This window comes from Ostrinia furnacalis, unplaced genomic scaffold (genome assembly GCF_004193835.3).
Source record: "Ostrinia furnacalis isolate ACB-3 unplaced genomic scaffold, ASM419383v2 OfSCF6932, whole genome shotgun sequence".
NCBI lineage: Eukaryota > Metazoa > Arthropoda > Insecta > Lepidoptera > Crambidae > Ostrinia > Ostrinia furnacalis.
In genome coordinates this window covers 330624-357824 of record NW_021137171.1, presented here as the reverse complement: position 1 = coordinate 357824, position 27201 = coordinate 330624, and the positions used below count along the sequence as shown (strand labels likewise).

The following is a 27201-nucleotide window of genomic DNA, read 5'->3' as shown; positions in this document are numbered from 1 at the left end:
AAAAAAAATGTTGCCAAAGAGGTCACCCACTCAGTATAGTTCCAAAATACTGNATAAAAGCATAGCATTACAGAAGTAAACGAAGATTTCATTGTGTGTCAAAATTACGTCAGTAACGGTGCTCGCAAGTGAACAACGTTCGAATGACCGAGAGCACATTCAGTTGTATTTATGGCACACTGAAATCAGCGTGAACACGTTAAAGGATTCCTTTACTCGAGATGAAGTAAAGTCGAGAACAAAAAGTGAAGTCCACCAGAATATTTAGATTTTCGACTTTACCTTTGCTCCAGGCAAAATAACCCTTAGCAGTGCAAGCACAAGACTGCAGTTCCTAGTTCACGCGCTAACGCTTGGGACTAGTGCGTCGGCGCCACTAGTGCGGTTCTGCAACTAGTGCGGAGGCCAGGCAGCGTCCGTGGAATCTTCTGGAGGCGCGGCGTCTAACTCGCTCGCGCCACTCGTGCCGCTTGTTGCAGGCGATGGGGTTCCTGAAGAAAAAAAAAGCATTGTTAAAGAGTCGTATTTATAGCTAGATTTAATTTGGCCAACTGTTGAATGAATGCCAAATTACCAAAGAAAGCTAGTAAATAATATCTGTGGTTGTAAGATGAGGTCAGTTCAGACTGCGTCACATAATGGAAAAACTAAATTATTGGTTTGGTACTTAACAGCTTTGATTTCAAAGTACAAGGCTTGTTGAATAAACTACTTTTACAGTTTTGAACATATACCATATAATAATTATTATCTGTAAATCATAGCAACATATTCAAGCTAAAAACTGTAGCATCTATGTTGTAATATATTTTTTAAAATATTAGCAATTTGTATTGCACAAATTACTAATAGTGTTACGAGTGGGCTCACCACAATAGTCTAGAAGCGGTGGGATTCGAACCCGCGTTCCTCGGATCTCGAGTCGGCCAGTCAGACTCGTGCACCGTTCGGCTATCGTGGCTAATATAAGAGCTATTTTGCAACAAATCAGTGAGATTATAAAATTATGTAGAGCTATTTATGTTTATGATATTAAAAAAAACTATTGATACAATTTTCTCGCTCTCTGAAAAACATCAATCTTTTAAACTGCGATCTCCAAACCGCCTGCCAAGCGTGGGGATGGCAAAACCTCCACTATAGTGGAGGAGGCTCATAGTCCAGCAGTGGACTGTAAAGGGCTGTTGATGATGATGATTGATTTAACTCACCCTCGCTAGGCAGCGCGTAGGAGCCGCCGTAGGCAGAGTCGGGCTGGCGCGCGTGGTGTGACGGCGCGGGCGCACGCGGCGCTGCCTTTGAGTTGCGCATCAGCGGCTTGTGCTCGTCGCCCGAGTGCTGCCACACCCAGCACGAGCGGCAGAAGTATCTGCCACAAAGAAAGAAAAAATATTTATTTGACAACTAAAAAGTACCTACAAAAACAATGAAGAGAAAAGAGAAAAAAAAATGTTGCCAAAGAGGTCACCCACTCAGTATAGTTCCAAAATACTGAACTGTCCTATCCATGACATTGACAGTGGGGCGCCACCGTCAATACCGGATCGCTAGTTCCAATTTTTGCCATGTTGGAAACCATATAGTTGAACGATGGTAGCGCCCCCCTGTCATTGAGTTTGGTGGGACAGTTCAGCGTGGGTCATCTACATCATCTTGACAGTTGACATTTTACTGCCAAGTGCCAAGACACTGGTTTTCAGTGGGTACCTTTTGTACGCAAGAGATTCATTATTAAAAAGCACTTCCACGTCTCGTCAGTTCTCGAATAGCGACCACGGGCCGGGCCTTTGTCTAGCAATGGACGTCATGAGACTGAAACGACTTATTATTACTTTCTGCGGGACAAATGGGTCAATGCTAAGAAAAAACAGCGTAAGAAACTCATTCACTCTTCTATTGCAAAATTGAGACATTAGAAAAGCGGTAGACGACTACCTTTAAAAATGGTTTCCATAAATTAAATAGGAGGAAAGAGTTCAGCAAATTATCAAAAAGTTTAAATTACAATACACGGTAAAATTCTGAAGTATCAAATTTTATGGACATAGTCCGAGCTTGGATCATGTCACTTGCATTACAGCTAATAAAAAAAATATTACAGTAGCTAATTCCAAGTTCTAGACATAAAAGGAATACATAGGTATAGATGACCCACGCTGAACTGTCCCACCAAACTCAATGACAGGGGGCGCTACCATCGTTCAACTATATGGTTTCCATGGCAAAAATCGGAGCCAGCGATCCGGTATTGACGGTGGCGCCCCGCTGTCAATGTCGTGGATAGGACAGTTCAGTATATTGGAACTATAGGTACTAGGATAAGAAAATGTTTTGACGTACCTGAAGCACATGGGCTCTCGGCAGAAGTAGGGCCCCTGCTGCAGGTTGCACACCGAGCACATCGAGTCCTCCAGGTACGGGTCCACTTGCACCTGCAAATCACAAGTTCCACATGTCTAAACAAATACAAATTAATTATTAGTAGCCGGTGAATATTGTCGTAGCGAAAAGATTATGAAACTNTCGGCCGTAAATCAGTAACGTAAGTTACAGACTAAAGGTGCAGGTAAAACAACAGGAACGATTCCTCAAATGTGCTATGATAAGTCTACAAAACAATATGTAAGAGCTTTTTAAAAAGTTTTAAGCTGAACGTCAATCGTCGGTCAATACTAGCTGCATGTATCAAACAAGGTTGTAAGTTTCTTTAATAAAGATAAATAAAATAAATACTGTACACTGTCCGCGCAATGGCGGAAAACATAACCCTCTTGGCGAAGTCGGGAAATAAAAATGTCAATGAGGGTTTTCGCGTATGAAAAATCCGCCAGATGGCAATACGTAGACGCGAGTTCCAAATGCTGCATGATTGGTTATTTTTGACATGACATTGACAGATGTCAAAATCCACCAATCACGCAGCAGTCAGACCCCACATCCACGTCCCGCCATCTAGCGGATCTTTCATTCGCGAAAACCCTCATTGCCAACAATCTTATTATGCAGACGTTCAGATCAAAATATTTAATCTAGCTCTTACAGGAGTGATAAATCTTACCTTCTTAGAGAACTTGTCGGTGAAGATCTCGACGTAGGCAGCAGATATAGCACGCACGTAGGAGCGCACGTTGTTGAACGTCACGCGCCCAGACCCGATCGGGTACTTGTTCTTGTCCGTGTCGATGCCTGTGGAGAATAAGCTTCGTTAAAAGGGCTGAAGATTGGAAGTATTTTGCTGCTATTTCATCTAATACCAGAGGGGAATATTCTTCGATTCTTGTATTGTATTACACGCTTGCAAATGAAGCAATGAATAATATGGATAGGTGCTGTTTATTTTTGAGCGATTGAAAATGCATTTAATCTAGGTATTGATATGAAAGGAGCCTTTCAAGGAAAAAAAATACATTACGTAGTGCGAGTATAAAATTCTAGCAGTACAGCTTATTGATATTATTATTATGTTTGTACGCTTTGGAGCTCACGGGTCAAAAGTGGCCCGGTCCTTTATAAGGCTTGCGTTATTATTATTATTTTCAAAATAATTTTGATCTCGACCGTAGTCGATTGACTGTAAATGCCCGAATCCCAGGTTGCAAGTGGTAAAGAAAAATATCTATAAGGGTACTGTTTTTTTCCTTTTGAGGTACGGAACCCTAAAAATTTTAGATAGGCATAAATCCACATAGGAGAAGAGTTCATAATGGTGGCAAGCGCGGAGATGACCTTACCTTGAAACTGAGCAAACCGTATATGCCAACATTTTTTGAACCAGATTTTGAACTTTAATCTGGTGGCAAAATCTTGACCAGCAGCTAAAGAACAAAACACTACTCACCAGCATAAACAACTCCCGAGAACAGATCATTCCTAATAGTAGCGAGCGCGGAGAAGCTGAGCCAACTTTATATTATACCCAAATGTTCGCCGCCTGATTTAGAATCAGATAGCAAGCAAAGATTTGTTCACTAGTAGCTAAAGAACAAAACACTACTCACCAGCATAAACAACTCCCGAGAACAGGTCGTTCATGATGGTAGCGAGCGCGGACGCACTGAGCATGCCGTGCAGTGCGCCCACGAACACTGTGCGCGCCGGCTCCAGCCGCACTGAGCCGCCCTCCACCCAGTTGGCGTCCGACACCGCCCACGGGATCACCTGCACCTGTACAGAACGCAATTTTAAATTGTAACACCCTTATCTATACCTACTTCTATCAGGCCTCCGTCACTCGCCTATGCCGGCCGAGATAATTACCTACAGCGCGCGACAACTTCAAGTTGCAAATCAGTCAGGACCGCCACGCGCCTGTGAGCACACGCGTATTTCTATACACGCTCGGTCGATCATCGTCACAATCAAGGTTTATTATTCCAACAGCACTGTTATCCTTCTTTAATGTAAAATCGTAGTATTTAGGAATAATAATTAACTGTACTAATTTAAATAATTAAAAAAAACTACACTTTTTAAATAAATTTGAAATACTTATAAAAAAAAACTGTAGCAAAAAAAATATTTTAGCTAATATAAACATTAACTTACTTCACCGTGTCTATTTTCCGACACTACACCTTTTAAAACTATTTGTCCAATTTCGAATTATTGCAACACTGAAGTTTATTAATAGGTACTTTAGAGATGGTACGATTATACAAACACCACTAGATTAAAGATTACCAATCGTAAATACAATAAATGCTTCTTAAAATTAAGTTATTATTTATTTTACTTTGCTTATACAACCCTGACGCTTGAGCTGCGAGGTAGATCAATTCTGAACACAAAAAATTTGCGCTCTTGTGAGCGGAGTAGTAAGGTGCGATTTCGAATGCACCATGTGCGTTGGATATTTTGCATTATTATTATTACCGTTAAAATGTCGGCATCTGATCCTACACAAAGGAGTGCAATTTCTGTTGCTACTATTATCTATTCTGTGCTTCTATACCAATATTATACAGGGTGGAATTTTGTAATGCCACCTGGAGGGAAAGTACTCTTAATATTATAGATATAATTTTTTTCTCAAAGAAAACATTCCTTTATTTTTGAAAAGAAATAAAACTGCATTTAAAGATTTCCAAAAATTTGCTTGCCACACCCGAGAATCGAACCAACTAAAATGTGTTAAAAATTACATCCTGTATTTTTATTACATCGATCGTTAGGGTCAAGTATAAGGATGAAATCTCTAACAAACTTGATAAATCAAATGAAAGGAAAACCATGAAATCTTAAATTATCTTAATTATGTTACAGAAAATTGCATGGTATAATAGTGAATTTTCGAAAAAAATTCGAAAATTCTTTGAATGCAGTTCCCTTTCTTTTCAAAAATAAAGGAATGTTTTCTTTCGGTAAAATTTTCTATCTGCAGTATTAAGAGTACTTTCCCTCCAGGTGGCATTACAAAATTCCACCCTGTATATGCGAAAGTAACTGCCTGTCCGTCTGTCTGCCTGTGTCTCTTTCACGCCTAAACCACTGAACCGATTTTGATGAAATTTGGCATAGAGATAGTTTGACTCCCGGGAAAGGACGTAGGATAGTTTTTATCCCGGTTTTTGAAACGGGGACGCGCGCGATAAAGTTTTTCTGTGACAGACAATTCCACGCGGGCGAAGCTGCGGGCGGAAAGCTAGTTCATAATAATACAAACAGCTTATTTTAACTATTACACTGTTTTATCTCGTTCCTACTTGGCGCTGTCATTTGATAGAAAGTGACAGAACAGTAATAGTTAAAATAGTCTTAATAAGCTGTTTACATTATTATGAATAAGGATGTAATTCTTTATTTATTTATTTATTTAATAGGACAACCAACAAGACATGCTCTAGAAGGTTCTTACGCAACAGACCCGTAACATGAAACCCTGCCATTTTATTGCTTTATCCTAAGCTACAACAATACCAAACTACAGCAGTTATGAAATGTGTAACTTGTCGACACTCAAAACGCTTAATTTTGAACGCCAACTGAAATTAACTTTGATAAAATATCAGTGACAATTAAATGCAGCACACGTAAAAAATTTGGCGCCCAACGTGTTAGGTAAAATTTGGCGCCCAGCGTGTTGGATAAAATTTGGTGCCCAACACGTAACTAATTTGGCGCCCAACATGTAACTAGTTTGGCGCCCAACATGTAACTAATTTGGCGCCCAACATGTAACTAATTTGGCGCACAACGTGTAACTAATTTGGCGCACAACGTGTAACTTTGGCGCTCAACGTTTTGTATAAAATCTCGCGGCCAATGTGTTGTATAAAATTTGGCGACCAACATGTAACTAATTTGGCGCCCAACGCGCTGCTAATTTGGCGCCTAATTTGCAACTAATTTGGTACCCAGTGTAACTTGCGAACTACAAGTTTTGCACCCAACGTGGAACTTGGTTAATCTTACAATCTGAATCGTACAATTGTTTATTATCTTTAATAAAATAAATAAATAGTCTATGCGCAATGTTTTGCTCAGACCATATACAGGGTGATTTTTGTATCAGTATCCAAATTTTCAGGATCGACTCAGAATCAGTAACTTAATTGATTTACGTAAAGAAAACAAAACTTTTTTCTCCATATTTAATTATTTTCATCCGCTGCGCGCGGTTTCCAAATTGACTCACGTGGAAAATTTGCTTCATTCATGGAAAAAATGTAGACAGTTACTGCAAAGCTTAATAGACATAATGGTGAGCGAAAATAAGCAATAACCTTTAAAACTTAAGATATGGGCACCCGCGTATTAGACTTTCAATATTTTTTTTGTGAAAAATACCACAATTAAAAATAATTACGATAAAGTTGTATTGTCAAATTGTTCTAACGAGCTTATTAAAAAAAAATTGGATATTGATAACAAAGTCACCCTGTATAGGTTAGCGATGTTTCGAGTTAAGTTTGACATTTTATAACGTCAAGCCTACTTACATCTTTGGCCCGGAACTTGCGCGAGACGACGCGATAGTACCAGTCCTTGCCCTCGCGGCGCGATGCCTCCAATAACGCGCGCACGCGGCGCTCACTCTCCAGCGTGACGTAGGCGAAGCCCCGGGGCGAGCCGCCGCCTGCGCCGCCGCCCGACCCGCCGCCCTCGCGCCCTGGCCACTCCACCCTGGAATAAAAGATTGGAGAGTAAAAAACTAGTAAAATATTAGCAGAAATAAAGGCTCTTATTTTTAAATCGATACTTATAATTAATCTGTAGAGGTCAATTCAAAATAACTATCAGGGGGTGACTAGTGATCGATACTGATGCCAAAAATGCAATCAGTAAAATTTTTGTCTGTCTGTATGTTCCTTATAGAAACAAACTACTCGACGGATTTTAACGAAACTTGGTACAATTATTCTTCATACTCCTGGGCAGGTTTTAGTATACTTAGGAATTCCCACGGGAACAGGAATTAGCGGGAAAATCCCTTTGTATGAAAAATCTAAACCGCTTAAGTTAGGACTTGAAATTTGGCATGAAGGTACCTTAGTAAACTTAAAGCTTAGTTACAACAGGATATTGCAAAATTCCCACGGGAACAAACATTTGTATGAAAAAATCTAAACCGCGTAAGATAGATGAAGGGCGTAAAACGGGATCCACGCGTACAAAGTCGCGGGCGGCCGCTAGTCAGAAATAAAGGCTCTTATTTTGAAATGAAACCTAAAAATTTTTTGACCATTAGATTTGCTAAGGAATTGCGTAATCTGATCCCCGCTGCTACTATCGTGGTGGTGGTACTCTTAACAAGCATAATATTTAGCTAACCATGTACGTATGTATTTACAAATTACTAATATTCTTTAAAAATCTAGCTACAACTAAGAATTAGGCACATCTACAAAGACCAACGTATCCAGACATTTGTGTAAAACTGCTTGACCCTATTGGAGCAGAATAAGAATAAGAAATTTATTCATAATGTTCATTACATGTCAAATTTTCAATTTTCAAAGAAACGCACATGTCCAAATAAATTAATAATACAAATAGAATTAATGTCAATTAAATGTCAAAATAAATAGTGGGTAACAGTGTCAATAATAATTAAATTCCTAACAGTTCGTCAATTTTATAGAACGCCTGCTCGATCAACCACTTTTTTAAATAAAATAAAACGGGAATGAGGCTAATAGTCGTGCAAGGCCCGGTTTCCTGAACCGAAGCTTAGCGGAGAGGTGTTATGGAAAAGCCGAAATCTGGTTATTCAGTTTCTCCGCTTTGGTGGAACCCGGGCTATAGACGAGTAAAATGTGAACTCACCTGACGGGATGGAACTGCCTCAGCGCGTACATGAGCGCGTGCTCAGTGATGTCGTAGGGCAGCCCGCCCAGGAACACCTTGGGCGAGAAACCGGCGCTGGGGTCGGTGCAGCGCGCCGGCAGCCGGCCCGCCCAGCGCGCCGCCTTGCCTCCGCCGGTGGCGCCGCCCAGCTCGCCGCCGGAGCCGCCTAACACGCCGCCTGACCAAGAAAGTAGATTATGGCTTCATAATCAAACAAGTCCGGTCCAATGACCAATGAATTTCGTCCAATGACCCCAAGCTACCCATCCATATCGCTCGCGCGTAATTATATTGCTGTCGCGACTGTGCGACGGGCGCCCGCAGTGTGTGTGCGAGCGCAACAGCAACATAATTACGCGCGAGCGATAAGGATGGGTAGCTTGGGGTCATTGGACGAAATTCTATCTGCTCGGCAACCGGACTTTAGTATCATGAATAGAAATAGTTTCTGCTAACCAAGTCCTTTGCTACATCCCTTGTGCGCCAAAGAGGATTGTAAGACGTCCTCAGAGCAAGGAAGTAACACAGAGACCTTTACCTAATATTACTGTTAGGATGCAAGTAAATCCTAGGCGACGTATGGGCAGGCCACCCACTAGGTGGTCCGACGATCTGGTGAAGGTCGCGGGAAGTGCCTGAATGCGGGCAGCGCACGACCGGTCTTTATGGAAATCTTTGGGGGAGGCCTTTGCCCAGCAGTGGACGTCATTTAGCTAAAACGAACGTTAGAATTGGTAGCGGCCTGCGTCCAGCGCTTCCCTGCTACCTTTACGATGTCGTCGGTCCACCTTGTAGGTGCAGGCCGCTACCAATCTATCAACATGGAAAGCATTGGGGGAGGCCTATGCCAGTGGACGTCCTATGGCTGAAATGATGATGATGATGAACGTTAGGATCCTAAACTACTGGTAATGGTGTAACATTCCTAAATCATTCAACTAAAGAAAAAAAAGCTCACAGAAAGAGGCGCGTCTGGGCAGGTTTCTCTCGTTGCGCGAGGCGGGCGCGCGCGGCGGCCACGGCGGGTCCACCTGCAACAATACGACTCTTAGGGCAATTTCAGCAGTGCATCCAGTGCCGATGTCTTACAATGGATACTAACTTAATGGTGCAATTAAAAACAAAAGTAAACTCCTTCACGTCCCTTAGAATTTTGACTGTTGCTTCGAGAATGTGAGATGGGGGATACACTTCAAGTAGCCAAAATTTCGAATGTCTTCATCCCTCTCGCGTGAAGCGAGGAGCGAGAGAGACGCACTGAACTATTGAAGAGGGTTAGCCAAGGAGTTTCAGATTTTACCTAAAACAAAGTATGAAAACAAGACAAAAACATACTTTTTATCCACAACGAGGAAACTCTTGGCCTGTATCTCACCTGATGGTCATGTGATGATCAGTAGGCCTAAGATGCGCGCCGCGATAAGCGGTTATCACGCCATTTTATCGATTTTGCCCATACATTTTAACGTCGTNGCCGCCCTCGCGCCCTGGCCACTCCACCCTGGAATAAAAGATTGGAGAGTAAAAAACTAGTAAAATATTAGCAGAAATAAAGGCTCTTATTTTTAAATCGATACTTATAATAAATCTGTAGAGAGGTCAATTCTGTACATGAAATTATTTTCAAAATAACTATCAGGGGGTGACTAGTGATCGATACTGATGCCAAAAATGCAATCAGTAAAATTTTTGTCTGTATGTTCCTTATAGAAACAAAAACTACTCGACGGATTTTAACGAAACTTGGTACAATTATTCTTTATACTTCTGGGCAGGTTATAGTATACTTAGGAATTCCCAGGGGAACAGGAATTAGCGGGAAAATCCTTTTGTATGAACGTATCCAGATAGTTGTGTAAAACTGCTTGACCCTAAGGAATGAGACTAAATAATAATAATAAATTTATTTATTTCGACCTCATACAGATCATAGTGTAAGTAAATAAGTACTTAAAAAATTTAGGTTAGTAAGAGACGTACATTTGGTTTGATTTTAAATTTGAAAATTGGCATCAGCGGTCTGCCAGTACCTACATGAATTTTTGAGCAATGATTCGGGTTCCGACAATCAAGCCTCGACGCAAACATAAATAGTCATGCAAGGCCCGGTTTTCCAAACCGAAGCTGAGGGGAGAGGTTTTGGAAAAGCCGAAATCTGGTTAGTTTCTCATCTTTGGTAGAAACCGGGCCATAGACGAGCAAAATGTGGCACTCACCTGACGGGATGGAACTGCCTCAGCGCGTACATGAGCGCGTGCTCGGTGATGTCGTAGGGCAGCCCGCCCAGGAACACCTTTGGCGAGAAGCCGGCGCTGGGATCGGTGCAGCGCGCCGGCAGCCGGCCCGCCCAGCGCGCCGCTTTGCCGCTGCCGGTGGCGCCGCCCAGCTCGCCGCCGGAGCCGCCTAACACGCCGCCTGACCAAGAAAGTAGATTATGGCTTCATAATCAAACAAGTCCGGTCCAGTGACCAATGAATTTCGTCCAATGACCCCAAGCTACCCATCCATATCGCTCGCGCGTAATTATATTGCTGTCGCGACTGTGCGACGAGCGCCCGCAGTGTGTGTGCGAGCGCAACAGCAACATAATTACGCGCGAGCGATAAGGATGGGTAGCTTGGGGTCATTGGACAAAATTCTACGTGCTCAGAGACCGGGCTTTAGATATCCTTATCTCTCGCGCGTTATAATTATATGGCTGTCGCGCTCGCACACTCACTGCGGCCGCTCGTCGCGACAGCAATTTACGCGCAAGTGATAAGGATGGGTAGCTTGGTGTCATTGGACGAAATTCTATCTGCTCGACTTTAGTTCTTGACTTTAGTATCATGAATAATAGAAATGGTTTCTGCTAACCAAGTCCTTTGCTACATCCCTTGTGCGCCAAAGAGAATTGTAAGACGTCCTCAGAGCAAGGAATATGTAACACAGAGCCCTTCAGAAATGTTACTGTTGGGATGTAAGTAGGCGACGTTGTGTGGGCAGGCCACACACTAGGTGGTCCGACGATTTGGTGAAGGTCGCGGGAAGTGCCTGGATGCGGGCAGCGCAGGACCGGTCTTTATGGAAATCTTTGGGGGAGGCCTTTGTCCAGCAGTGGATGTCATTTAGCTGAAACGAACGTTACGATCCTAAGCTACTGGTAATGGTGTAAATTACTTTTTTTTATGCTAGACAAGGCAGGTATTTGACCGCAATCGCACCTGGTGTTAAGTGAGATGCAGTCTTCAGTCTATATACATTCCTAAATCATTCAACTAAAGAAAAAAAATGCTCACAGAAAGAGGCGCGCCTTGGCAGGTTTCTCTCGTTGCGCGAGGCAGGCGCGCGCGGCGGCCACGGCGGGTCCACCTGCAATAATTCGACTCTTAGGGCAATTTCAGCAGTGCATCCAGTGCCGACGTCTTACAATGGATACTAACTTAATGGTGCAATTAAAAACAAAGTAAACTCCTTCACGTCCCTTAGAATTTTGACTGTTGCTTCGAGAATGTGAGATGGGGGATACACTTCAAGTAGCCAAAATTTCGAATGTCTTCATCCCTCTCGCGTGAAGCGAGGAGCGAGAGAGACGCACTGAACTATTGAAGGGGGTTAGCCAAGGAGTTTCAGATTTTACCTAAAACAAAGTATGAAAACAAGACAAAAACATCCTTGTACTTGTAAAACATCAAACTTGTACGTGTTTAGGCTAAGTTTTTATACAGTAATAAATTTATTCTTATTCTTATTCTTATCCTTTTTATCCACAACGAGGAAACTCTTGGCATGTATCTCACCTGATGGTCATGTGATGATCAGTAGGCCTAAGATGCGCACCGCGATAAGCGGTTATCACGCCATTTTATCGATTTTGCCCATACATTTTAACGTCGATAAAAGTTATTACGGCGCGCATCTTAGGCCTACTGGCCGAAGATGGAAAGCGAGCTTCACCATACATCTTAAAAACAAGTTTGATTAAATCCCTGAATAGTTTAAGCGCTATAAGATTGTTGAAAATAAATTCTTACCGTGTTGTCGAGGGCGTCGTAGCCGATCGCGGTGTGCGGCGGCACCGAACGCTCGCTGCTGGTCGGCATCGCCATGGCCTTCTGAAACAAACACGAAATTATGTTCCCACTTGTAAAAAAAACTATTTTTCCACCACAACATTACTTGTCCACTAGACTTGTGGTTCAGGAAAAAAAAACATTACCGAAAACAAGATTCTATCGATAGGATATTTATTATGTAAACGTACTAGGCCCAGTTTCTACTAAAGCAGAGAAGAGAGGCGTTTGAATAAACAATCAGATTTTTGAACCGAAGCCGAGTGGAGAAGTGATGTGGAAATAACGAAAGTTATTCAAACATATCTTTCCCACTTTGATGGAAACCGAGCTTTAGACACCCATGTCGGATCAGTCTGTTAAAAACTTATATTGGGGATATGCCATTATTTCCAGATGCATTCATCTAGGCTTAGAAAATCTGACAAGACGCACTTATTGCTTTTACAGTTTAATTCCAAAGTACATGAAACCTGAAATTTTGCAGCAATACATGTGATAGACGGCTATTTCTCGATAATAAATAGTCTAGTAAACTTCTCCGATACACTACCTGTAAAACTGCCACCTATCGAACAAAACGATTCTGACAAATCACCTAACTGAAGAATTTTTATATCAACCCGAAGTTATGGTTTTCAATTTGCTCATTAAATTTAAACAAAAATGCGACTTACCAAAGAGGTGGCAAGGTCCATAATGACTTGTCCGGAGTCCTCCCAGCCGCCGGGCCGCGCGTTCTCGCTGCAAGTAGAGGCATCGGTAAATCTCGAACGTCTGCGTCCACAGTGGCAAGACAGAAGAGGGTTTACATATTAGAAGTTGGCACATGCATAGGTGATATGATTAATGATGACGATAGGCGAGGCAATAAACAATGTTAATGAAAGAAACATTAAAGACAGTTAAACTTTATCAAATCCATCTTTTATTCAGTACTTAGGTACTTTTCAGAGTGCTTATACACGTCCCAAATACAGCTTGCCCTACCACCAAATCGAAACAAGATATGGGCTGGTGCTGAGAAGTGGCGAAAGAAACTCGGTAACTTATCTTTTGGTAGCTGAACTGTTACAAATGGGAATAAGTCTCAATATTTTACGATTCTTCTAGGGCAGTGCTTAAAAAGCTGGAATATTGGTAATTTGAATCATAAGTACACTGAATTCTTTAGTAAGGATATTATAGGTTTGAAAAATGGTTCAAAAATAACAGTTTCTACGAGTATTTTAATACTAAAGTGAACTTACAAGGAACAAGTTACGCTCTAATAAAGATTGTCAATGTTCCTCTAGATTGGAATAAGAAAAGTGTTATGATCGTCTCATTTGAGTTTTAGAAAAAAGTAATAAAACCATCGATTTAGACATGGCCCGCTCTCGCGCGTGCTTTCAACTAGGCTTTACGTTAACAGCGCATTAACGTACACGGCCCGCTACTTAGGCAAAAGGTGCGCCACTTTTCTACAGGCTTTTAATGTTAACTTAATTATGCTACGTGATTACGCTAGGCAATTTAGACGCTCTTTAGAGAAAAACTAGACAAGTGAAGCTTTTAGGCCAGGACAAATGCAATGTAACTAATTTTAATAACGTGTGTTTAGTAAAATATAAAAGTTATAAAACATTTCATAATTAAATAAATGATTAATTGATAACTAAAAGGTTTCCAAGGAATCAGAAAGTTATCTTCAAATCCTACTAATCCTACTAATATTATAAATGCGAAAGTTTGGATGTCAGGATGTCTGGATGTTTGTTACTCTTTCACGCAAAAACTACTGAACTGATTTTCATGAAACTTTAAAGTATTATTGTTTATAACCCAGAATAACATAGGCTATAATTTATGACGATCTGTGACAAACGCAATTTCACGCGGGTGAAGTCGCGGGCAAAAGCTTAGTATCTTAATGTAGGTAGGTAGGTAGGAAGATAAGATTTCGGAACGGATCACCTACCAAAATTATTGTAATACAGGTTTTTGATCGAATTTATTAAAATTAAGAAAAAGAATACGAGCATTCACTCGTTTTATAGCTCTTGTGAAATATTCCGACGCCGTAAAATAGAACTGGCAGGTTCTTATTGAAAAATAGCGCGTCCCGATTTGATGATCAAGCTAAATGGCTATCGTTTAGCGCGAAACGCGAATTCAATCTGAAGTAAAAGTTCCTAGAATAACAGTCTTTCGACAGTGGAGTAATAAACTTTTTAAATATTTTGTATCCAAGTATAATAAAAGTTAAAACAGTGAAACTGAAGAAATCTCTTGCTTATGAGACGTAGGTACAAGCCCAGATAGTGTTTTCTTATTCTTATCGTACAAGACTTTTTAATGTGACCAAAAGTTAAGGATGATAAAACATTCATCATGAAAATTACATATCTTGAAAAGGATATGACCGATCCGATCATGTGTTGTGGACTATCCACAAACACTGAGGCATACAAAGGGTTCACCAATTTTGATAAACAAACTTAGGTATTTAAAATGTTCGAAATGTTGGCTAGAACGCAAACAATTACGAGAAATACAATGAGAAACAACGATATCTAACCACCTAATTTCTAACGCCCTTATTAGCGATCTTCCACAAAAATTTTTGACCAAGGCCCGATTCGACCAAACTTATCCGAGAATAACTCCTGGTATAACTGGCACATTGACCGTTTCAGTATCGGAAATATTATGTCAAAATGTCGAATAACTGACGATTTATTCTGAGATTAATATTTACTCTTATTTGGTCGAATCCACCCTAAGAGCGCTTTCACATTTAGGCGATTTAGCAGCGCGACAAACGCGCGACAGACGCGCTGCCGAAAATTTCGTACTATGTGACAGCGGATGCCTGCCTTCACATTATAAAAACGCCGCTGCCGCGCTGCTGTCGCGCTTCTAACCCTCTAATGTGAAAGAGCTCTTAGTATTTTAAGAAAACTAAGTTTATAGACTTAACTTTTATAGACATTACTTTTTAGAGCTAGTGAACGGTAGACCTACGTCATTTTATAAAAGCTGAAAGTTTGTCAGCGTATGCTCCCAATATAGGATTATAATGTTGGTGAATTATGAAGTTTGGTTCATCGTGGCTTTGGCAGCTACCCTAAAAAAACTATGTGACAAGGAGTTGGAACTGTTAAAACTGTCTGGCTGATGGGGAAACTACTTCTAATTATTATTGCCCAAATACGATTTTTAAAAATCAGCTTTTATGGTATAACGTAAGTCTAACTTTTACGGTGGTAAGTACTTTCAGCTTTTATAAAATGACGTAAGTCTGGAGTTCACTAGCTCTTAGGCCCAGAACAGACCGTGAAACGCAACTGCAACGAAACTGCAACTTTCTGACGATTCTGATGAAACTGAAACAAAGTTTCAAACTGGTCGCGTCATGTGTGGTCTGATGGTCTCTCAACGGACGCTATGGCAGAAACTTAGATGCAACTCAAAAGTAACAACTAGCAGTTGCAGTTTCGTTGCAGTTGCGTTTCACCGTCTGTTCTGGGCCTTAGTCTATTAGCTTACCTATAGCTGGCGAAGGCGCGGGGGTGCCTTGGGGGGAAGCACGCGGCGGGCACGAAGGAGCGCGGCGTGTGCGCGGCCGCGGGGCTGCCCGGCTCCTCCCAGCGCCACTCGCTGTCCGACGCGCCATCCTGCGGACAAACCAATATTAACGAACATTATTCTAAAGTACGGCCAACAAGAAGCGATACAAAAGGTCGATTCGACTTTCGAATTGACAATCTATTCTGTCTCTTCCCATCTTGTGTATTTGTCGTAATGTCTCGTTCTCCCGCCAAAATAGTAGTAGTAATAGTAGTGCAACCAGCCTAAGGGTTTGACTCTGACAGAGTCAAACCCTTAGGCTGGTTGCACCATCTTACTTTAACTTTGACAAACGTCAAAAATCAGTCAAATTCCATACAAAAAGCACCGGTTATCGTCATATTTACCGTTAAAGATAGGTGGTGCAACCCACCCCTACTATTCCGAATGACTGACATTGGGTTTGTTTACATTTGGTATCGCTTCTCGTTGGCCGTACTTTACACTAATATTATAAAGAGGAAAGATTTTATTTGTTTTTATTGAATAGGCTCCGAAACTACTCGACCGTATTGAAAAATTCTTTCAGTTATCTTATGGTGCGTTCAGACTGGGCGCACGGGCTCGTGCGGCAAACTCAACATCCTGCTCACTCAAGAGCAGGATAAGTAAGGACGCACCATTAGAATTCTGCATTATCCCTGATGAACATAGGCTATAGAATATGGATGGGTTAAGACATTCTGCGACAGATCGAGATTGACGCGGGCGAAACCGCGGGAAAAACAAGTACTTTATAAAACTAAAGTTTGAACGCGCTAATCTCAGGAACTACTGGTCCGATCAAAAAAATCTGATAGCATAGCTATTTTTAAGGCTATTATAGGCTTTATTATACCATCAACGACCAATAGGACCAGATCATCAATAAAAAATGATCATCAGCAAAAAATATTTCAAGGTTTACGTGTAAACAAGTCGCGAGCACAGCTAGTAATTTAAATATCGAATAAAACCGAGAAATAAAACTACCGAAACATTAAAACTACAATTATTATTAAAATAAATAAACAGCTAAATTATCCGATGCTAAAGACGTGGTCAACGTTATAATTTACAATAGCAAGAGCTGGCGCCCAACATGGCTTCCAAATTTAAGAGACGTAGACCAAAATTGGCAACAAACGCGTTTACCACAATTGGTAACTCGTGAAGATCGTAGATCCAAAATATGAAAATTAAGTGAATAATTTTTGACGGATAAACGTTAAAAATTCAATACATAAATTGGCGCCCAACGTGTAGCACATTCTTTCACTACAATACGTTTTATTTACCAAGTTACTGCTACCTGGAATTACAGAAATAATAACCAGGATATCGAGAGCAAATGTGCGTATCCAGAAAGTGCAGTAAAATAGAAAAAAACTTCACTCACTTTTAAAACGTCCCGTTTAAAAGTATCAATTTTTGATTTGGCAACGTGCGCCGCGAGCCAACGGCAGATAATCGAGCCTTCAAACATATCGCGCTCACACGAGCCGAGCGGAGCCTATGCGAAAGCCAAGAGGCATGAAAATCACGCCAAGTTTGCGTTTGACATGACCACGATACAGGTTCCGTACAGCGATGCCGCTTGGCATACTTTGCATGGTCAAGTTAGTGTAGGAAATGAAAATGTCGGTAAAAAACTAAATGGAATAGACTTTTGGTAGAGTGGTAGACGACAGGGTTAGTAGTAAGCAGAATTGTCAAAATTTTTGTGAAGTCTTATAGTTTTATTAATAAAAATTAATGCAATTTAATAAAAGTTAAATAACAGAAGGTCTCGACTTCAGGGGTTTAAAACTTTATATAAGGAACTGTTTAAAGATTAATGTTAGTCGAGCAAGAGTTGCAAGTTAATCCACGGGCCCCCAAAAATCCGCATCTGTATCCAAGATAGTTTTCCAGCTCGCGGGACGGCGCGATTAAGCCAGACAGTACAAGCAGCCTTGGCATGAGCCTACACAAATAATATTAAATTGCCAGGCCGATGCCAATAGCCGGCAATACGCGGCCAGACGCCTGCCAAGTGTGCGATTGCATACTTATTCTATACAATGTTAGGGATTTCAGACATCTCCCGATTTTAAGGGTCGCTTGGCAAGAAAAGAGTCGTCGACTTTATTTATTACAGCTATTAATATGGCAATATTCTTTAAAGTTAATTCGAGAGAGATTTATTTGAGGGGCGAAGATTTTTCGAGACAACTTTTGTTATGCATTTGCTATTAAACCAGTATAAAAACGGCGACAAAGTGCACATTTATCTGCAGATTTATTGAATTAAACCAAGTGAACTTGGTGTTTTAGGTAAAAATATTAACAAAATACTCTTTAACGTGAAGCGTGTTAGAACATCCTATTACGTCCGTATAAAAAAATACGTATAAAAGTTACGTCCACAACGTCACAAACGACAGTGAATGGGAGTTAGAGCACGTGCAGAGCTTGGGCGCGTGGAATAAATACTTTCTGCGCGGGAAAAAACGGTGAACGCAGTAGGGTGAAGACAAGATAGGAAAATACAACCAAAGATGGAAAAGAGCAATTTACTATGCAATTTTTACTGAAACAATCTAGTTATTTTACTTTTAATTTGTGGAAAAAAACGAACTTTAAATGCATTGGCAACGCTTTCTAGCACTTTTCAAAGTGCTAAACCGATAATAAAGTTATATTATATCTAGTGCTATTTGTATCGTCAAGCATAAAATTAGCGTGACGATACACAACTTAGCGCTATAGAACGCAGGGTTGAGCGCTTGGTCGCGCGGTAAGACATTCAGTTTCAAACCTCTAACATAAAAAATTTAGTTAATCTAGCCAAATAGTCAAAAGTCGGGCTAACTGGTAGACCGTTAAACTAACATTCCCATGCAGGCCGAGCGCGGCTAATGCAAAAGCAGTGGAGCGACAATAGTGGGCAGTATTTGGCACGCCGCGCGTATTACGGGCGCTGTTGGCACCCACACCGCCCATCAAACCGGATGTCGTATGCTACGTTATGAACGGACAATAAAACCTTACAACGTGCTTAAGTTTTGATTTACATTCTCAAACATTTTTTCCATTGAGAAAGCAGCGAAGAAAAGTTGGCGCCCAACATGTAGCGAAATAAAAATTGCACTTGAAAAATGTGTCTACCCGCATTGACGTATGCTGTACAAGCAGAAAATTAGGAACGCAGAATATCCCAATTTTTAATTTCATAAATGTTTACAAAAGTTTGATAAGCAATTTTTACAAATGCATGGAACATGACTACGAAACATCGTCAAAGAAGCAGACTAAACTATCCAATAGAAAACTAAATTAAATTACCCCGAGTACTACAAATTCAAGAGCCAGTGGAGTAGAGACAAATATAGTTAATCTTAATGGAATGGGGATTTTCTTAGGAATGCAGCCAATAGTTGCGGGCAATGTTAAACAATTGAATGCGGAAAGCAGCACTCATGGTATTACAATTTATCAAGTAAGCAGTCTAGGAAAATATCTTTAAATGCTTTTTAGAGTGCAGAATAATGGCGCCCAACATGTTATCGTGGTCATTTAAATGTCCATTTTTCTAATAAAAAAGATGGTAACGGACAGGAATGTAATTTACGACCATATTTGTCTTGGTCCAGCACTTACAGATTTCATAAGAAAATTTCAAAAAAATCGTTAGACTTCGACAATCCACGATTTAAAAACTCAACTACCTACATAAAACATCAAAGTAAAATAACTTTGCGTAGATCATGTGGTTTCTAAAAATATCCTACCTACCTACAAGTTCCTATAACAAAACTTTTTAAAATGGGAAGTTTACTCACGTTTGGCCGGTGGTTGGTCCCGACGGGCGGCGCGGGCTCGGCCTGATGAGAGGTCAGCCCCAGGAAGTCCTCGAGCAAACGCCGGTTCTCACCGGAGCCGCCGCCTCCGCGGCAATTGTCCTGGGAAATAGGTAGTGTGAGCAATATTGCACAAATGTGGGTAGGCTGAGAAAACTGTAGGTAGACATCTAAAATGTTGTATTGATAACCGGTGATATGATTTTAAACGCGACAGAATCACGACCTTCAATTGCATCCGATTTATGTATTCCTGATAAGAGTCCAAATTAATCAATTACCTCCAGAAAAAAACAGACAAGGAGGTTTATTACGTTAAGTTTTAATGAGGGTATTAGTTTTATATAAATTCGATCCTAAGACCGTCGCGATATTAATATTGCAAAATATAACATGTAAAGCACGATTAAAGTACCCCAGTGGCGCGAACTTCTCATAATATGAACACTGCAGTATCGAAAAAAAAGTTCGACAAAAATGTATAGGCTACGTAACGTTATGATGTAAAACTACCATAAAGTCAATAATAGGTTCCAAAATCCACGTCTCACGCGAAGAGGGTAGTTCACAAAATAAAATAAGCAACGCGCGATTTACAAAACAGGCAGTACGACAAAAATAGAAGGATCAAAAGAAAAAATGTACCAGCTACTTACCATCATGATCTAAAACTACCATAAAACAGAGGCCCCAATATATCCACTTCTCACACGCGAAGAGGGTAGTTTACAAAATAAAATAACCAGCAACGAGCGATAGATTCGAAAACAAAAGGATCAAAAGAAAAAAGTTACTGGCTACGTTCAGTCATGATCTAGATCTATCCTAAAGTCGATAAAAATAGTAGTTCCCAAAATATTCAATTCTCAAACACGAAAAGGGTACTTAGTTCAAAAAATAAATTACAATCAACGAGCTATAAATTAGGAAAAACAAAAGCAGTAGGTATGACAAAAATAAAAGGATCAAAAGAAAAAAGTTACTGGCTAAATACCGACGTGATCTAAAACTACCCCAAAGTCGATAAAAGGTCCCAAGATACCCACTTCTCACACGCGAAGAGGGTAGTTCAAAAAATAAAATAACGGGCAACGCGCGATAGATTATCAAATAGAAAAAAGTAGTAAACAAAATAGAAGGATCAAAAGAAAAAAAAGTTACTGGCTACGTACCGTCATGATCTAAATCTAAAACTACCATAAAGCAGAAAGCATAAAGTTAATAGGAGGTCTCAATATATCCACTTCTCACAGGCAGAGGGTAGTTCACAAAATAAAATAACGGACAACGCGCGACCAATTAGCAAAATCAAAAAAGCAGTAAGAAAAACCTAGAAGGAACAAAGAAAAATGATATTGGTAGAAAAAAATATAAATTTCACTCACCTGATGCAAAAGCGGCATAAGTGCCGCAAAAGTTTCAAAGTTTCGTTCGTAGTCTCGACGCTCGGGCAGAGTAACTGCTTGACTGTTCGCGCGGCGACGGCGCACAAACGACTGAGAACGACACTGCGCGCCACGCCGCACGAAGCCGAGCCTGCCCCCACCTTCGCTACCCTCCCCCGCCACCCACCGGAACTGCCGTAGTCAAATCACTACTTTTAAATTTAGAATTATTTTGTTTCGAACTTTTCCGTCTGATTTTTGATTTTAAATTAATTTTGACTTTATTTTTTGATTTTACTATATTAAAATTTAGTTTTTCGTTAAAAATAAATTTAATGAAAATAGTTTTAAACTTTTATACAAATGTGGGAAACACGTGGTTTCCGACAGCGCTTGCGTGGTTGAAACAGAACCGGAAGGAGGGTTTAAAAATATTTTTACTTTGCATTTATCCGAGTAAATACATTTTCCAGTGTGTATAAATAAAACATCAATTTTTTTTTTGTTTTAAAATTTATTTATTTGCATAGTTCACATTTTAATATAAACAACAAAAAACTGTAAATCATATCGGTGAAATAATCTTTGACTCATGCATTATTGCTATTCATGCGTAATTTATTTTTAACTTATAATTCTAAGATATGAATGTTGAATAAAATAAGGTATGGAGCAAGAATAATTATTCTTCTCTAGATTATAATCTAACGCCTGGATATATTTAACACTTATGCTCGATGTTATGTTCTCTTTTTTCCTACACCTCAAGAGATGAAATTACCGAGAGTATACTTAAAAATACAGGTGGAATAAGCGCGACAAAACGTGAGCGAGATACGACGTTTTCACACGATGTAAATATTTATTATGTAACTAGAATATACCAAACTTTATGAACATCACACTACACATAATAGCTAGCCAATGGACTATTAAACAATAGAATCATTTCAAATACATTAAAGCATCTGTATATATTTTTACAATGTATAAAAACATTTCATCTATGACCTCTTGCAGTAAATATGATATGATATTGGTAAAAACAATTATTTTCGAAACATTCATTGTAAAAATTGTGTAAACTGTAAGGCAAACATATTAGGAAGCATACAGCCTCTAGGATTTATAATATTATTGCTATATCGTATCACTATAACTAAAGCTATTGTTTGTTTATAAACAAATCAAACACACTTCATACTATAAGTTGTTTCCGAAAATTCTCATGGATTCGCATTACTTATACAATTCAAATTACTTCTTAAATTTTCATTAAGCGTTACATACCGATTCGTTTGCTATAAATACATTTTAACAGATAGATAAATAGACGTTTTCGTTGTGTCAGAATAATTTACAATGCTTATTTCGTACAGAAGTTTTTAGAAAGAAAGAAAGATACATTTATTACAATGGACATCATACAAATACAGGCAATTACATAGACATGACAGTGGCACATAATAATGGAAGAAAAAAATAAAAACAAGAGTAAACTGAGCAGTGCCACCCATCCACCAGCAAGTTGCCCACTGCAACGGGACCCCACTCAGCATATGCCGTGGCCCACGGTGACGAAGGCCACGGCGCTGGTTTTCACTCTTAGCTTAGGCGCAGACCACTCTAAACACAAGGGCTGCCTCAATAGATCAAACCTGGTCGAGCTGGCGCAAATGAAGGCCCAAAACCAATAATAATAATAGGCGCAGACCACCGACTTTTAGTTGGCCGATAGTTGAGTCGGGCTGTTAATCAGTATGGACATGTATGAAAGAGCGCACAATACACCGATTTGGTATCGGCCGATTCTTCATACAAATTAAAATCGGGCCCAACTATCGGCAACTAAAAATCGGTGGTCTGCGTCTAGGCTAAGAGTGAAGGATGTTGAAATTCGGGCTTAATAGGTAACTAATTAAATAAGAAAAAAATTTAGAAAGAATGGTTTTTCTAGAAGTTTCTACTGATGATGATTTTTTAAATACAATGAAACAGTTCATGTAACCCTGTTATTACACTTTACATTGTTAACAGATTTGTACTCTGTAGGAGCAGACTCTCACAAATTTACCAGAGGCAAATGGAGGATTCAGCCTTCACTCCCTATGCTAGCACAGAAACACCAGCCCTCCCTAACCCAGACATTTCATCTGCAAAAAATACACATACAAACTCTTATAATATTGCTTCTTTTTTGTCTTTTGCGACTTGCGACTTTTAAATCATATCTTACAACACTAGTACAATAAACATGCCACATTTCTAATGTAAGCAACATTTATTTACTTAACAAGGCTATGCATTGGCAGTGTACAATCAATTCCTTTATCCTCAATTTTATCACCATCAAAAGGTGCGATTTGCATAAAAAAAAATCTACTCTGATAATAATCATGACAGATGATGAGAAAATACTTCTACGTTACATAAGAGACTAGCATTTGCCCGCGGCTTAACCCGCGTCATATTTATTTTGTCACAAAGCGTCATAAATTATAGCCTATATGTTATTCCGAGTTTTAAACAATAAAACTGTAAAGTTTCATCAAAATCCGTTCTGTAGTTTTTGCGTGAAAGAGTAACAAACATGTTGACATCCAGACATCCATACAAACTTTCACATTTTTAATATTAGTAGGATAACAGTCAGTCTGGCTGAAGATTCTAGCCTTTGGTGCAGTGTTGGCTCGTTCCCAGATGGATAGGAGATGGAGTAAGAACCGAAGAGGTCATATTCGAAGCGACAAGTCTACTGGTGATGGTGTCGGACTTGTTGAATCGAAATCCGAGGAACGCGGGTTCAAGCCCCGCCATCGCTGGATTATAGTGGTGGACCCACTCGTAATACAAGCATTATTATAGCTTATGGTACTTTAGGGCTATCGGGACCTATTAATTTCTCGACTGGCACGTGATCGTGCGCGCTAGCAAAAAATACACCCCACTCTTAGACCAGATAGTATAGGTAGTTTTTTTTTATGCATAACAAGATAGATTTACTCGTCTCTCTCTTAGTCCAAACAGCGGAGGCATTGCAGTATTGGGAACGAGAACGTGTAGTCTACACGTCCCACTATCAAGTGGGAACGAAACAGGCTTCACGTCCCACTGTTAGTCCAAATAGGGAAGCTCTTTTGACCCTACGCGCCATTCTAACTTCAAAAAAGAGGATTCTTGTAGCCGTCAGTCTTGCAACCTGAACAGCGGAGTCTTGATGTAGTTTACGCTCCATTCTCAGTCCAAATAGAGGAGCTCTACCGTATCCCTCAGTTTTGCAGCCCGATGTAGCCTACGCCCCATTCATGTCCGAAAAGAGTCTTGTAGTTCCTGTGAAGCCTGGTCCGTGAGCACGTAGAATCCCGTCCAATGACTCCAAGCTACCCATCCTTATCGCTCGCGCGTAATTATATTGCTGTCGCGACTGTGCGACGCGCGCCCGCAGCGAGTGTGCGAGCGCGACAGCAACATAATTACGTGCGAGCGACAAGGATGGGCAGCTTGGGGTCATTGGACAAAATTCTACGTGCTCACGGACCAGGCCTTAGTTCTCCTCAGTCCTGCAGTCCAAACAGCGGAGCCCTGATATACCCGGCGCGGTCCCTCGGCAGCAGCCCGCGCTCGTCGCAGAAGGCGCAGCACCTAGTAGGCAAACGCCGACAGCTTGATGGCGGGCGCGCAGTGGTGGGACTGAGAAAGGCTATAAGTCCCACTAGTAAGTTAGTGGTGGAAACGAAAGAGGCTACGTCCTACTATCAAGTGCCAAATCCAATGCTGGCAACGTCAGAAGCATCACGTCCTACTGTCAATCCAAAAAGAGGAGTCTTGTACTCCTTAGCTTCTCGCAACCTGAATAGTGGAGCCCTGATGTAGCTTACGCCCCATTCATGTCCGAAAATCTTGTAGTCTTGTAGTTCCCGTAGTTCTCAGTCCTGCAGCCCGAACAGCGGAGCCCTGATATACCCGGCGCGGTCCCTCGGCAGCAGCCCGCGCTCGTCGCAGAAAGCGTAACTGTTTACATTATGACGTCGCTGCTGTAATCATTGCTGTCACGAGCAATGTGTTGTTTTTGGGCATATTGCTGCGACACCGGCCCCGCCCCTTTGTCACATCTCCCTTTAGTTTCTGTGATCTGTGGGTGGGACCGAGAACAGCTATACGTTCCAATTTCCATTTGTAGTGGTGGGAACGAGAGAGGCTACGTCCTATCACGTTTCAATGCCAGCAACGGCAGAAGCTTCAAGTCCTACTGTCAATCCAAAAAGAGGAGTCTGGTACTCCTTAGTCTTGCAACCTGAATATTGGAGCCCTGACGTACCCTACGCCCCATTCTGTGTCCGGATAAAGGATTCTCGTAGTCTTGTAGTCCTTAGTCCTGCAGCCCAAACAGCGGAGCCCTGATATAGCCGGCGCGGTCCCTCGGCAGCAGCCCGCGCTCGTCGCAGAAGGCGCGCGGCAGGCGCAGCACCCAGTACGCCGACGCCGACAGCTTGATGGCGGGAGCGCCCACCGGCTGCGGGATGAAGATCGGCCCGCCCGGCACTGGCTGTATCTGGAATTGAGAATTGTTACCGGTAAGATAAGGTTTGGTACGTTCACGTGGGCCGAATTTGAGTAATATTAATTTGTAGTACATAAATTAGTAACATTCCCGTTAGCTTTTTTTGCCAAACTAAATGTTATGCTTATAGTTAAGTTAAATTATATTGTAATTGCTTCCCAAAAATAAATAAATAATTCATTAAAATAGCCTAGTGGTCGACGAAGATCAAGTTAGTGACCCCGGTAGTTCGATGCAGACACCGTCGGATTGGTGTCGTTTTGATCAATTGAGATGCAGGGCAATTGAATTGAATTTATTGAGATGCAAGTCGCAGATATGTCGCCGATGTGTTGTCATAAGACGCCGAGCGACACGTGTGGGTACAATTTGCTGACATGATTTTATTGACCTGGTTTGGTGTGTACGTTGCTTAAATATAATGTTCCGCACCTTGGGGTCGAGCGTGACGTGCACAGGTGCCTTGGGCATGACGACGGGCACGCGGCCGCCAGTTGATTCATCATCATCATCATCATCATTTCAGCCATAGGACGTCCATTGCTGAACATAGGCCTCCCCCAATGCTTTCCACGTTGATCGATCGGTAGTGGCCTGCGTCCAGCGCTTCCCTGCTACTTTTACGATGTCGCCGGTCCACCTTGTAGGTGGACGTCCCACGCTGCGTTTTCCGGTACGCGGCCTCCATTCCAGAACCTTGCTGCCCCAGTTGATTGTGGCGTCAAATGGTCTACATTGTCATAGGAACTGAAACCTTATCATCGCACCTTAGGGTCGAGCGTAACGTGCACGGGCGCCTTGGGCGTGACGACGAGCACGGGCACGCGGCCGCCAATTGATTGGTGGCGTCAAACGGTCTATTAGTGCGCCTTCACATTACGTCGCAAGCAGTGCGGCAGCAGCGCGGCAGCGGCGTTTTTATAATGTGAAGGCAGGCATCCGCTGTCACATAGTATGAAATTATCGGCAGCGCGTCTGTCGCGCTGCTATAGTCGCGTTGCTGCCGCACTACTTGCGACGTAATGTGGAGGCGCTCTTGCATTGTCATTGGAATTGAAACTTTATCAACGCACCTTAGGGTCGAGCGTGACCTGTACAGGCCTTGGGCGTGACACGGGCACGCGGCCGCCAACCGGTGGTGGCGTCAAACGGTCTACTACATTGTCATAGGAACTGAAACTTTATCAACGCACCTTAGGGTCAAGCGTGACGTGCACGGGCGCCTTGGGCGTGACGACGTGCACGCGCGCCAGCTGGGCGGGCGCCACGTGCGGCGCGCGGCACGGGCACGCGGCGGCCAGCGGCATGTCTGCGGCGTCTGATGGTCTACTACATTGTCATTGGAATAAGGGCTATCGTTTTTATACTTAACAGTTGGCACCCCTGGCGATTGGCAGGACCTTACTCTACAGTGGCGCCATCTTGATGAGTGCAAATGCGATAATCCTCCTACCACTTTAGCGCTCACTAGCCGGCGCCACTGT

At 41.5% G+C, this 27201-nt stretch overlaps 2 protein-coding genes across 2 annotated transcripts in view; both read right to left on the bottom strand.

The window, feature by feature from the left end:
- Positions 1–59: 59 nt before the first annotated feature.
- Positions 60–21251, bottom strand: LOC114362960 (polyadenylation element binding protein orb). The gene is made up of 13 exons (XM_028318552.1): positions 21157–21251; positions 19754–19873; positions 15870–15997; positions 13016–13082; positions 12300–12380; positions 9245–9317; positions 8266–8464; positions 6939–7122; positions 3999–4164; positions 3059–3186; positions 2341–2432; positions 1212–1369; positions 60–491 (listed from the first exon to the last, which is right to left on the bottom strand). The coding sequence occupies exons 1-13, from the start codon at positions 21172–21174 to the stop codon at positions 394–396; spliced, it is 1512 nt and encodes a 503-aa protein (XP_028174353.1). The 5' UTR covers positions 21175–21251; the 3' UTR covers positions 60–393.
- Positions 21252–25446: 4195 nt separating this feature from the next.
- The window catches only part of LOC114362948 (protein SMG8), a 30626-nt gene continuing 28871 nt past the window's right edge, over positions 25447–27201 (bottom strand). Inside the window, exon 14 of the mRNA XM_028318538.1 lies at positions 25447–25708. Coding sequence (XP_028174339.1) covers positions 25526–25708 — 183 coding nt within the window. The 3' untranslated portion in view covers positions 25447–25525. The remainder of the gene's footprint in view (positions 25709–27201) is intronic.

Excerpts from the sequence above, each read along its gene's own strand:
- LOC114362960 (XM_028318552.1), bottom strand. Across the intron at positions 8,465-9,244 it reads GCCCAGACGCGCCTCTTTCT|GCGGCGTGTTAGGCGGCTCC; the intron begins GTGAGCTTTTTT and ends TTTCTTGGTCAG. Across the intron at positions 7,123-8,265 it reads AGGCAGTTCCATCCCGTCAG|GGTGGAGTGGCCAGGGCGCG; the intron begins GTGAGTTCACAT and ends CTTTTATTCCAG.